The sequence below is a fragment of the Petaurus breviceps genome, unplaced genomic scaffold (genome assembly GCF_028583685.1).
Source record: "Petaurus breviceps papuanus isolate PSGF00001 unplaced genomic scaffold, PetGlider_PUasm1.0 176, whole genome shotgun sequence".
Classification (NCBI taxonomy): Eukaryota; Metazoa; Chordata; class Mammalia; order Diprotodontia; family Petauridae; genus Petaurus; species Petaurus breviceps.
In genome coordinates this window covers 15,431,993-15,444,826 of record NW_027185771.1, presented here as the reverse complement: position 1 = coordinate 15,444,826, position 12,834 = coordinate 15,431,993, and the positions used below count along the sequence as shown (strand labels likewise).

Genomic DNA, 12,834 nt, shown 5'->3' with positions numbered 1-12,834 from the left:
GTAGCGCAGTAAGAGCACCTGCCCCAGAGTCGAACCCAGGCTCTGATACTTAGCACCACACCCAGAAAAAACTGGCCATGTAACCTTGAGCAAGTTACTTAACCCCAATTGCTTTAAAAATATAAAAAAGAAATGAACAGGCAGACTTCAGAAAAACCTGGAAAGTCTTATATGAACTGATATTGAATGAAGTGACCATAACCGGGAGAACATTGTACACAGTAATTGCCACAGTGTAAAATGACTGATTTTGATAGACTTAGCCCTTTTCAGCAATGTAAGGACCTAAAACAATTTCAAAGGACTCATGATGGAAAATGCCATCCACATTCACAGAAAGAACTATGGAGTCAGAGTGCAGAATGAAGCAGACAATTTTCTTTTTTATTTTTGTTGGCTTTTTTTTTTCTCATGGTTTCTCCCATTTGTTATTCTTCTTCCATGCAAACATGACTAATGTGAAAATGTGTTTAATAGGAATGTATGTATAGAGCCCATATCAGATTGCATGCCATCTTGGGAAGCAGAGAAAATTTAAAACTTATGGAAGTGAATGTTCAAAACTAAATATAAACACATCAAAAAAAGGGCCACCTTATCCTGAGACTGGCACAAAGGCAGACAGAATGGGGGATGATGTTGAAGTGATAGGAAGAATGGGTCTGAAGTAAGCTCTTAACAGGTTGGTCCATTTCCTTCAATAAAATCAGTCAAAGTCCTCTATGGAAGTAGATCAAAAAAGTGTCAAAGTACCCTGAAGAAAGAAAAACCCCATTGTAGTTTGTAGGGCAGAGCCAATTATAATAGAGTTAAGTATCCCTTCTGGCCCAGGAGAGGCTGATTCACAATGTGCAGGTACAAGTTCAACAGAATGTGAAGTGGAAAAGGCAGGTAGGAATGACTCAGGGTTGGGGTTTGGGAAGGTATTGGTGACAATAGGTCAAGAGTACAAAGAATTCAAGGGTAAAAGACAGGTGTAAAGTTAAGAGGTTAATTACAGGGTCACGATTACAATTCCACTACTAAGTAGGTATATACACTCCAAAGAAATCAAAGACAAAAAGAAAGGTCCCATAATAGAACGAAGTATTCAGAGTAGCACTTTTTGTGGTAACAAAAAACAAAAAAAATTTTTGCTTTTGTTTTTACCTCATTTCAATGTATTTATCTCGTTTCTCAATATGTTCCCTCTATCCCATGAAATGCCATCCTTTTTAACAAAGGAAAAAGAAAAAAAACAGTTCAGCAAAACTAATCAACACATCACCTAAATCTAACATTCTAAAGGGAGTCCCATACTCAGCCCCCATTATTGCAAAGGAAGGGCATGCTCTTATCTTAATTCCACATTGTTTAGTTTTGTTTTGTTCTTTCCATTCACTGTTTTAGCCACTGCATATATTTTCCTGGTTCTGCTCAGGGAAAAGGGAATAAAGATAAGATAGATTTTATGTGCCAGCCACTGGGTGAAAATCTTTATAAATATTATCTCTTTTGGTCCTCACAACTACCCCGCAAGGTAAACAAAGAGGGACTTGCCCAGTCACACTGCTAGTGTCTGGAAGCTGGATTTGAACTCAAGTCTTCCTGATTCCAGGTCCAGCATGCTATCTCTACTGCACATCTCACTGCTGACTTCACTTTGCATCATTTCCTCTGCTTTCTCATGTTACTATATATTCCATTTACATTCATATATCACAATTTGTTTAGCCACCCCTAACAAATGAACATCTAATTTGTTTCCCGTTTTTCGCTACTACAAAAATGTTTTGGTGTCTATAAGGCCTTTCTTTTTATGACTGACCTTCTTGGGATATGTATCTAGCAGTAAGATATGGACACTTCAGTTGACTGGGCAATAATCAAGCAAATTATGGTATATAAATCTATCAAATCCTTCTGAGAGGCAGCATGGCATATAGGACAGACCCAGCAGAATAAGGACAGGCCTCAGTGAGGAGTGAGCAGGAGCAGGATTCAAGTTATCTCCCACACAAACTAGCTGTGACCCTGGAGGAATCACAATTTCTTTCAGTACCCAAGGCTACTAGTCACTAAGACCAAAAGATACTAACAGTTAAAGATCTGCATTAGTAGGGTTTCCTACACTGATGAAATCACTGGTCTGGAAAGCAAGAAATAAAAAAATAAAGCTTAAGGAAAATTTAGAGCAAAGTAAGAACCAGAACCATTTACTTGACTACTGAATGTGGAAGACCAGGATTGTCACAGTTGCTCTACTGGCAAAACTTTTTTGTTACAAGAGGGAAGAGCATATAAAGAAATGATTGTGATGCAAAAAAGGACACTAATTACAAACTGGGGGGAAAAAGGATATTTCACCAGGCAAGAAATTCGTATGGCCTGCATAATTATTGATCATGTATCCCATATTAAAAAATTTTGGACATGCCCGCACTATTTAAATAGAGCAGGTGATATTATTGCTGAGGTAGTTTACACTAAATGCAAAACAGTCAAATTAGGATTTATTACACAAAAGTTCACACTATTATGCAGAGCTACACAAAATCCAAAACCAAAGTTTGGCAGCCCTCCTATAGCTACAGACTGGTACTTCACAAGCCCAAAGACTTTTCCTATGCCAATTTAATCCTCCTCTCACTCTGGAGTGGGCTCTTCACATTCTTTGACAACCACAAGTGTCCTCTGTTCAGAGTTATAAATACCCACATTTTCAGTGTCACCGGCTAGCTAACCAGTCAATTCTATGGGGGGCAAAGGCTCTTTGACACAAGTTTTTATGCCTGGGAGGCTTCTCCGCCTCCGAGCAGCCAGCTCAATCTTCTGAACCAGCTCCACATCCCAACGATGAGTCACAAAGCTAAGCACAGATCCGGGCAGCTGGCTCCCCACTCGGCCCACCCTGCCCGCTCTGTGAATATAGTCCTGCAAAGTTGGCGGAAAGTCGTAATTGATAACCAGATCCACCCTAGTACTGTCCAGGCCCCGGGAAGCGATGTCCGTGCACAGGAGGACGTCCCTGGTGCCACTCTGGAAGGCTTGGAAGATGCCCGCCCTCATGCTAGCTGGCATCTGGCCCTGAAGCCTCAGGTGCTGGACCTTGTGGTCGTCCAGGATGTAGCCCAGCCAGTTCACGGTGCTGGAGGTGTTGCAGAAGACCAGCACCGCACCAGAAGAGCCAGGCTCGCCTTCCCCATGCTGCTTGAGGGTCTGTATCAGCTCGGTGACCTTCTCACTGCCCTTGAGCCTCAGGAACCTCTGCCTGACATGAGGCATGAGGCAGTGCAGCCTGGGGCTGGTGATGGTGGTGAGGGAGCCCAGGTCCGTGACTTTGCTCAGAAGCTTTCCCACTCCCTCGGGGAATGTGGCGCCCACCAGCACCAGCTGGGCCCTAGGGTTGAAGGGGTCCTCCAGCTCCGACCGGTGTTCGGCCACGGGGCTCTTGGCCAGTATATATTCCACCAGCTCCAGGAAGCTCTCGTCCAGCAGGGTGTCCGCTTCGTCCAGCACCACGAAGCAGAGCTGCTCCAGGCTCAGCAGGCGCTGCTTCAGCGCCTTCCACAGGGCCCCCGGCGTGGCCACCAGCATATCGGCCGGGGGGTCCAGGGAGAGCTGCCGCTGGACGCTGCCCATGCCCCGGCCGCCGCCGATTTCCCGCACGTGCAGCTCCAGGGCCCGGCCCAATGGCCCCGCCACAGCCCGCACCTGCTCGGCCAGCTCTCGAGAGGGCACCAGCACAAGGGCTCTGGGCGCTGGCAGGGAGGCCACCAGCCTGGGCCGGCTCAGTAGGCGCTGCAGCAGGGGCAGCACATAGCTCAGGGTCTTGCCGCTGCCAGTCTCAGCCGCGCAGAGCAGGTGGCAGCCACGGAGCAGAGGGGGCACCGCTTGTAGCTGCACCCACGTGGGCCACACCAAGGCAGGAGCGGCCTGCTGCAGGGCCTCCAGCACGCGGGGCTGCAGGCCCAGGGCGGCGAAGCCAGCCCCAGCCTCCTGCTCGTGCTCTGCCTCTACCTCGGTCCCGGCTGAGGCCGGCAGCGCGGGCGCCCTGCGGTGCGTGCGCTCGATGGAGAAATGGTCGCCCCGCGAACGCCGGTGCTTCCAGCCGCGGGAGGCCAGCGGCGTGCGCTCCCAGCGGCCCAGCGTCAGACGCGCCGGCTGGCTGAATTCGGGCCGCCGCGCGGCGATCAGCAGCGGCCCGGGCCGCTGCACCGCCGCCCGCGGCGGGGGCCTGCTTCGGACCCCGACCTCGCGCCGCAGCTGCAAAGGCCGCGGGACGCGGATCACAGGCAGCGGCTCCTGGGGCCCTTCCGAGGCCAGGCCCCGGCAGAGCCCACCTGGCCCCCGCAGGAGGAGCACCAACAGGCGCGGTGGAGCCCTGAGAGCCATCACTCTGCGGCCGCTCCTCCAGGTGGAGCTGGGCCGGTCGGACGCGCAGCAGTGACGTCACCGTCGCACAGCGTGACGCACCACGGAAGCCCACGTGCTAGGGGTCGTCTGGGGTTTCGCCTGATCGCGGAGTGAGCAAGGTTCGTAGTCAGTCCCTAGAAGCGCCGCCGGGCGTCTAGTTGGGTTTCGCCTCCCCCACCCCGAACCCGCTACCCCCGGAGTCCGGGCCTGGCAGAGGGTCGGGGTTCGTTAGGGCAGGGTCCCCTTTGCCTCAGAACGAGCGGGGGCAGACCAGAGGCTGCGGAGGTCCGCTGGCGGGGCCGGCGGAGAGGGTCGCCGCGCCCTAGGGTAGGGGCCCGGGGCCTTGTGGCTTAGGCCTTCAAGGCCCCCCTGCCCGCAGACTCCTGGTGGAGGTATAAGTCCGGGGGACCTTGGCTGGCGCGGGGCAGCCTCAGTCTCGGGAGCCCGTGGGAGGAGCCGGACGGGCACGGGAGGGCTGCCCTCCCCGCGGTGGGGCGGAAGGTGGCGCGATGCCGAGACCCTCGATGGGCTTCTGGGCGTCCGGGAACATCTCCCTTCCGAAATGAGAAATTGCCTTCAGTTACCCGAGAACCTTCTTTCAAACGGGAGGGGTTCACAGGCTGTTTTGCTGGAAGCACAGACTCGACCCCGGGCTCCTCGTGGGGACCCTGGGTCATCCGCCCCCCGTGGGAGGGTCTGGGGGTCGGGAGGCTAACCGCTCAGGGTCCTTCGTGGGCCTTCGGGGCCTGGAATCACCTCGATTCTTCTCTTTTCACGTCCAGCCAATTCACCGAAATACCCTTACCCTGTTCATTCACTAAACATCACAAAATCCAGATGAGACACAGCCCCTTCCCGCCCAGAGCGTAGCGTCTAGGAGAGGTGACTCGCGAGTGTAGACGGATTTAAGCAAGTATTTTGGATATTAGAGAGACCCGAGCATGTTTGTACACAGGCAAGCAACCAGCATTAACCGAGCCGGTAGTAACTGGCAGCATCACCTGGCCACAATTGCTGCTGGAAGGACCTGGGCTTGAGCAGAGGTGTGCTTGTTGATACACCGGAATAGCCTTGCCACTGCATCACCCAAATCTACCCAGCTAGGGAGGGCGCAGTGGGGTGAGAGGGTCGGCGAGTGACTGGAGGAAGCACCCAGGCATGGGATCAGGGCTGCACTGGAAGGGTGTACCTTGGCAAGGAATTAGGGGCAGGTGAGGGAGGGGAGGAGGTGTGGAGAAGTGTCTGAACGAAGGGCTTCTTAACACACTCCACTTTCATTGGCATTGAGAGAATGCTGTATAAACTGTGCATTTGTTATGAGAATATAGAGAAAAGAGAGGTCTTTGTGGGTTCAGCCAAGAAAGTCTTCTTGGAAGTAAACTTTGAATTGATACCTGAGTGAAGTAATAGACAGAGATTGGTGGAAAAGGGAAGAGGAGCAGCGTGGCCAAAGTTTTGGATCCAGTAATGAAGAGGCAGGCAGGCAGCTGATTTATTTGCAGAGACACTTTATGTGAGATCTTGAAATCTGGATCCCTGTCCAATATCTGGTTCTGTTACCTCCAGTCTCTGCTTCTTTCAGTCTTTGAGACTTTCACTCTTCAGCTAGAGGCATAGCAAAAAATCTACTGGATATGAGATCAGGAAGACCTGAATTCAAATTTAGCCAGACACTATCTTGATAGCTGTATGACCCTGGACAAGTACTTAACTTATGCCCCAGTTTCTGTTGTAAGTCAGGAACAATGCTTTGGCTTCCCAGGATTGTTGTGAGGATCAAATGAGTTAATATTTGTAAAGCATTTTGGAAACTTTAAAGCATTATATAAATGCCAGCTATTATTATTTTTCGAAGCACTGAGGTGGCACACAAAGTAATTAGATGCTGGGCCTGCAGTCAGGAATACCTGAATTTAAATCCTGCCTCAGACACTTTAACTATGTGATATTTAAACTCTGCCTTAGTTTCCTTAACTGTAAAATGGAGTTCATAATAGCACCTACCTCATGGTTGTTGTGTGAGATTGTATTTGCACAGTGCTTGGCACATAGGAGGGACTTAATAAATGCTTGTTCCTTTCCATTGTTACCCTCAGTGGTTCCCACTTAAATCTAAACCTCTTATGCATTTTAGGGCTATCCTAACTACCTTTCATTTCTCCTTACTGTCTTACTCAACTAAATCATAATTAGCAAATGACTTCCAAACCTTTGTATGTGTTTCATGGGCACATTCTCCTTTCTTTCTTTTTTCTTTGGCCTTTTGGAGGGCAATTGGGGTTAAGTAACTTGCCCAAGGTTACACGGCTAGTTTTTTTGTGTGGGTATTAAGTGTCTGAGGCTGGAACTGAACTGGAGTCCTCCTGACTCTGGGGCCGGTGCTTGACTCCCCTTTCCTCTCTTTCTGACTGGTTATGTTCATCCTTGCCTCCAGATGCTAATGCAAAGTTGATCTCGTTGTCTGAGAAATGAGCCATGAGACACTACTTAGAATCTAATCACTCCAGTTGTACACGTTAGCAGTTATATATCTGTTGTGTGTAATGGAAAGAGTAGTTGATTTATAATTAGGAAAGGTCTGGTTCGAGTCCTGTCTCTGATATTTGCCAGCTGTGTGATCATGAGTGAGCCACTTTAATCTTTTGAAGTTATTTTTTAAAATGTTCTAGTATGGTACAAAGTTTTCTTTCCATAGCAATTTATACATATCTTCCTAGATTTCTCAGACTTAATCCTTTTTGTTATTTCTTAAAATATAATAATACCACATTACATTAATACAGGTTGCTCAGCCATCATTCAATTTTTGAGCAACCCCATAAATTAGTTCTTTGTAACAGCAAAAAGTGCCTCTCTGTGAATATTTTAGTATATATAGGTCCTTTTCTCTCTTTGATCTCTTTGGATATATGCCCAGCGTCTACATTTTAATAGGGAAAACAACATATCAAAAATTGTACAAGAGAAGGCAGGTGGGGGTGGGGTAATCACCAAGGGAAGACTTCTCACAGAAGGTGGATTTTGAGCTGAATCTTGAGGGAAGTTGGGAGGCCATAGGTGAGGAGGGAGATCATTCCAGGCATGGGAGATAAGGAAAAAAAAAAAAGAGATCTGGAGATGGAGTGTTGTGTTCCAGGAACAGCAAGAACACTGTATTGCTACATCTTTTAGAACATGGAGGGAAGTAAAATGTTAGAAGACTAGAAAGGGAGGAAATGGCCAGGTTATGTGAAGACAATTAAAGCCAAACCAGTGATTCCATGTTTGATCTAGAGGAAATAGAGGGCCCCTGGAGTTGATTCAGCTGGGGAAGGAGGGGGTGTTTTTGTGACACAGATCAGACCTGTGCTTTAGGAAAATCCTTTGGCATCTGAGTAAATAGAAGCTGCTTTGAAGTGTGGAGAGTCCTAAGGAAGAAAGGACCAGCCAGGAGAGTGTTGCAGTAGGCCGGGCAAGAGGTGGTGAAGAATCCCTGCCCCAGAGGGCTGGCTGTGTGAGTGGAGAGAAGATGTGAAAGTAGAAACTAGACTTGGCAGCAGATGTGGAGGTGAGAGGAAGAAAGTGAAAATGGCACCAAGATCATGAGTCTGGGTGACAGGGAGAATACTTAACAGTGATAGGAAAGAGAGGAGGGCTTGGGGGGAAGAGAGAATTTTTGTTCTGGACATGCTGAGTGTGAGAAGTCCATGAGATATCCAAGTCAAGATGTCCAAAAGGCAGCTGGTGATTCGAGACTGGAGCTTAGCAGAGAAGTTTGGGCTTGGACATTTACATCAGAGAATCATCTGCATAGAGATGACCTCTTGGGGGCTGGCAAGATGGTCAGTAAATAGGGTGGGTGGGTGGGGTGGTTCTTTTTGTATCATAGACTGCTTTGGCAGTTTGATGAAGCCTGTGGACTTCTTTGTGTAGGATGACCTTTTTGACTGCATAAGATTACATTACTTTAGGGGAAATAGGAGGCACGGTAGAAAGAACATTGACCCTGGAGTCAGGAGGACCTGAGTTCAAATCCAGCCTCAGACTTTTTTGACATTCAGTAGCCTACTGGGCTTGTCACTTAACCCCAGTTACCTCACCAAATAAATAAATACATTAGTGAATATGATTACAAAGGAAATCAATTATATTGAAATACAGTTATCAAAAATTTTTTTTAAGAGTTTGGAGACGCCAGGTTATAAACCCCTGGTACATGCAGAGAGCACAAGATGGCCTGGGATAGAGCCTTCGGAAACAGCCATAGTTAGTGAGTTGAAGAAAAAAATTAATACTAATAGTGTACTCTGATACTTAGGCCAAAGTCTATCAGAAGCAATTTTAATATATATCCAAGCTAATTAGTAGTTTGGAGAGAGAGATATAAACTGACCTGCCTTCCAACATATCTCTCTGCCCCAAGAACATTTCAGGTAACTTTTGTAGGCATCTTGAACAAGGAAAAGATTGTATGTTAAAATGCAGTTTTGGGTTTATATTCCATAATAGTCAAACCATCTCAATTTCTTTCTGACTACTTCCTCTTAAGGAGTTCATTCTTGTGATCATTATCTTAACCTTGAATTTCAGAAGAGCAGACCCCATCTCTATGTGGGTCATGGCAGCAGTCACTCCAGTTGGTGGAGAGGCAGGCATATCATCTAGATTAAGTTTATCACCCTGTATTCCATTTCAGAGGAAGCCCTTTGTTCTTTCCACTTTCCCAAAGGGAAAGAAGGATTTTCAGCTAGAGAAATAGTATTTCAATTTCTAGAGAAACTAGAAAAGGTTTTTTTTTTTTAATATTTGCATAAAGACCCAGCAAAGAACATTGAGAAGGAGCGGTCCAAGACATGGTAGGAGAACCAAGAGAGGATGGTGCCCACGTTGTCCCAGAGGCTGTGCAGAGGTAATTCCAAATTAGCTTTCAGAATGGTTGGATCGGCTTTCAGCTCGTTAGAGATCTTGTTCTGCCACATCTCCCCTCCAGAAATGACCATTTTCTTTTTTTTTAACCATCTCTGCCAGTCTTATTGGCATGAGGTGAAACTTCAGAATTGTTGTAATTTGCATTTCTCTTATTTCTAGTGACCTGGAGTATTTTTTTTTTTTTTTGTTTTTTGTAGCTTTCTTTTTTTTCTTTTAAGACCCCCCCCCCCCCCCCCAAAAAAAAGCAAAAAAAACAAAACCAACCCCAAGAAACAAAACAAAACAAAACAAATTGAGAACCACCTTTTGAAATCCTTTGACCATTTTTCTATTGAGGAATGGCTCATATATTTGAATCAGTTTCCTGTATAGCTTAGCTATCAGACCCTTCTTAGAGAAACTTGCTGCAGATATTTTTGCTCATGTAACCACTTCCCTTCTGGAACCGACTGCATTGATTTCTGTGTGTGTGTGCATGTGCAGAAGCTTTTCAGTTTTATGCACTCAGAATTGTTCATTTTATCTCCTGTGGTCTTTTCTCTCCTTCCCTAGCAACGGTTTTGAAAGACGTCTCCTTCCATGCTCCAAGAAGTTCTTTATGACCTGACCTTTTACTCCCCGGTCATATTTCCACTTGGTGCTGTTGGCTTTTGGTTAACAGTACTTACCAGGGTATGTGATCAGTGAGATGTGGGTCTACACCTGATCTGTGTCAGACTGCATCTCTACCTCTGTTTGCCAGTTGTTGAAGTTCCTGCTGAGGCCGAGCAGAAACTCCAAATTGTTTGGTACTAAAGGTTCTTTACCCCACTTTATGTCTTGGAAGAAACAAATGCCAGGGCTCTGGCTTGTGTCACATGGTGGTTCAGTCACTCGGTCACATGTGTGACTCGGTGCACTTGTCCACAGGTATTTTTTTTTTTGCAAAGATGGTGCCTTTCCCTTCTCTAGCGCATTTTACACACCAGGTCCTGAGACACAAGGGTTAAGTGACATGGCCAGGGTCACACATCCAGTAAGTGTCTGTCTGAATCTTTGAACTCAGATCTAACTAGCTCCAAGCCCAGTGCTCTCTCCATTGCACCCCGTAGCTGCTATGGCACCTGTACTTAGTGGCAGCCACCACTAACCTCAGAACTGGGATTCCCATCATCCAGGCTCTCTCTTCAGAGTAAAAGTGCCCTTCTAGATACTTGCTGTTCAGTCATTTCAATTATGTCCAACCAAAGACACTGGAGGGGCTTGCCACTTCTTTCTCCTGCTCATTTTACAGATGAGGAAACTGAGGCAAACAGGGTGAAGTGACTGGAGCAGGGTCATGCCACTAGGCCAGATCTGAACTTGGGAAAATGAGTCTTCCTGACTAGGCTCTGCACTCCGTCCACTGTGCCATCTTGCTGCCTTATGCCGAATATTTAACTAGATTTTCAGATGTTTACACACTATCATTAATTAAAGGAAGGGAACATGCATTTATTAATTACCTGCTATGTACTGTGTTTCCCCGATAATAAGACACTGTTTTATTAATTTTTTGGACAGAAAAACACCAGAGGGCTTATTTTCAGGGGAGGGCTTATTTTAATGAACATTGACAGCAATTTTAATAAACAGGTAAATGTGAACAAAAAAATGTACCTTTATTCAATAAGCAAATCACTGGGGAAGAACAGGATGACACACTCACTGCTGCAGCTCTGATTGGATGCAGCTCGGAGCGCAGCGTGCGTTTCACAGGGGGAGGGGGGGGAATGGTGCATACAGAGGGTACCGTAATGTAGCGTGTAGCGCAGGGGATCACCTTCACTACAGTAGTAATCTCAATAGGGCTTATTTTCGGGGGAGGGCTTATTTTAGAGGAATCTTACACAGTAAGGGGAGGGCTTATTTTCGGGATAGGTCTTATTATCAGGGAAACATGGTATGTGTAGGCACTGTGCTAGGCATGCTACAGTTACTACTTTATCTAATCCTTACAACAACCCCATTAAGGAAGTGCTTTTATAATCCCCTTCTTAGTGTGAGGAATCTGAGGTGGAGTGGCTTGCCCAGAGTCACACTGCTAGTGAGTGTCTGAGATTTTAATTCGGGGCTCCCTGAATCCAAACCAACCCATTGTGCCACCTGGCTGCCTCCCTCACATCGATTCCCATACTCTTGGGGTTCGGCCCTTTGTGCTGGCGGCTGTGATCTGCCTGTGTGGCACACGCTGCCCCCCATCTCTCCCTTAGGTACCTTGGTGTTTGAGCTTTCCTGGCTTGGTTGGCAGCTGGGGGTGGCTGGCCTCTCCCGAGGTGGTATTGGTCAGTTCATAGAGACAATACACTATAGTTACGAGAGCACTGGGTTTTGAATCAGGAGAGTTGGACTTGAATCCCAGCTATATTTTTTTGGGGCAAGTCACTAAATTTCTCTGTGCCACCAGTCTCTTCCTGCATAAAATGAGATTGAGCTGGAGGAGCTCAGTCCCTTCTGGTTCTGACTGAGGGTTGGAGGGAGTCCTCTGGCCCTTCCAGGTGAAGTCTCTGAAGGTGCAATAACAGAATTGGGGATCTAGATTAGGGATCGCTGAGGTTCAATTCAATTAAGCAAATGTTTATTAATTATTATTAATAGTGCCCACACTCCGCTTGGGGGAGAGAGGGACCGAAAAATGACTGAGAATGAATTGGCACTGGAATAAAAACATGGTTCCTTTTCTCAAGGAGCTCGAGGGCGCACGTGCATATACACCATGCAGTAGAATCCATTGTGCCCAGGAGGGAGAGACAGACACAGAGGGAGAGAAGGAAAGGGGGAGGGCAGTGGCGTGGGCTTCTGGGGCCAAGAACATTTCCTAGAGGAGGCCCCTGGAGCTGGGGCCTAAGTGATGAGTGCAGATATACAGACCGGAAAGGGTGGGATGGGCACAAGTCGAGATAAGCAGCCTGAAGTTCTAGGAAAGTGTGGGGTCAGAAAGTCCCCTTGTTCTTTTGAGATGTTGTCACCTAGCATGCCACTTCCCTTCCTGTCACTGTTTCAGTCACTGAGGCTGCTTTGTTTTCCACCCACGTAGAATAGTGATTGAGTAAATAGTTGCCAGCAACTATGAATCTTAAATTTTGGTGTAATGCTTTGCAAAAATAAAAAGTATCAGCCATAGAGATTGTTTTAAATACCAGTAACTTTGCTGTATGATTTTTCTTCAGTGCTGCTGAAATACTCTTTGGGGTAATCCATACATTTTAGCCTCCATTGGCTGTCTTCCAGTGAATTATCAGGGGGATTTCTAGGTGGTGCAGTGGTTAGAGTGCTAGGCCTGTAGTCAGGCAAACCTGAGCTCACATCCAGCCGGGACACTCACTAGCTGTGTGACCCTGGACAAGTCACTTAACCTCTGTCTCAGTTTCCTGAGCTGTAAAATAGGGATAATAACCTACCTTGCAAAGTTGTTGTGGGGATCAAATGAGGCAGTATTTGTAAAGGCATTCGTCATAGTGGCTGATTCCTAGGAGGTGCTGTATAATTGTTGTTATATCAGGGTGACCCTGG

General features: G+C 47.0%; 2 protein-coding genes across 5 annotated transcripts in view; one reads left to right on the top strand and one right to left on the bottom strand.

The window, feature by feature from the left end:
* Positions 1 to 356: 356 nt before the first annotated feature.
* DDX28 (DEAD-box helicase 28) lies at positions 357 to 4,427 on the bottom strand. Its single transcript, XM_069085691.1, has one exon. It carries the CDS (start codon positions 4,372 to 4,374, stop codon positions 2,719 to 2,721), a length of 1,656 nt encoding a protein of 551 aa, XP_068941792.1. The 5' UTR covers positions 4,375 to 4,427; the 3' UTR covers positions 357 to 2,718.
* A 6-nt stretch (positions 4,428 to 4,433) lies between these two features.
* Positions 4,434 to 12,834, top strand: part of DUS2 (dihydrouridine synthase 2) — a 64,059-nt gene continuing 55,658 nt past the window's right edge. The window contains exons 1-2 of one of the 4 annotated variants that reach the window (XM_069085693.1): positions 4,462 to 4,514; positions 9,191 to 9,283. In XM_069085693.1, coding sequence (XP_068941794.1) covers positions 9,250 to 9,283 — 34 coding nt within the window. In that variant the 5' untranslated portion in view covers positions 4,462 to 4,514; positions 9,191 to 9,249. Of the gene's footprint in view, positions 4,515 to 4,534; positions 4,788 to 9,190; positions 9,284 to 12,834 lie in introns of those variants that run through there. The other 3 variants (XM_069085692.1, XM_069085694.1, XM_069085695.1) reach the window with 3 other exon arrangements.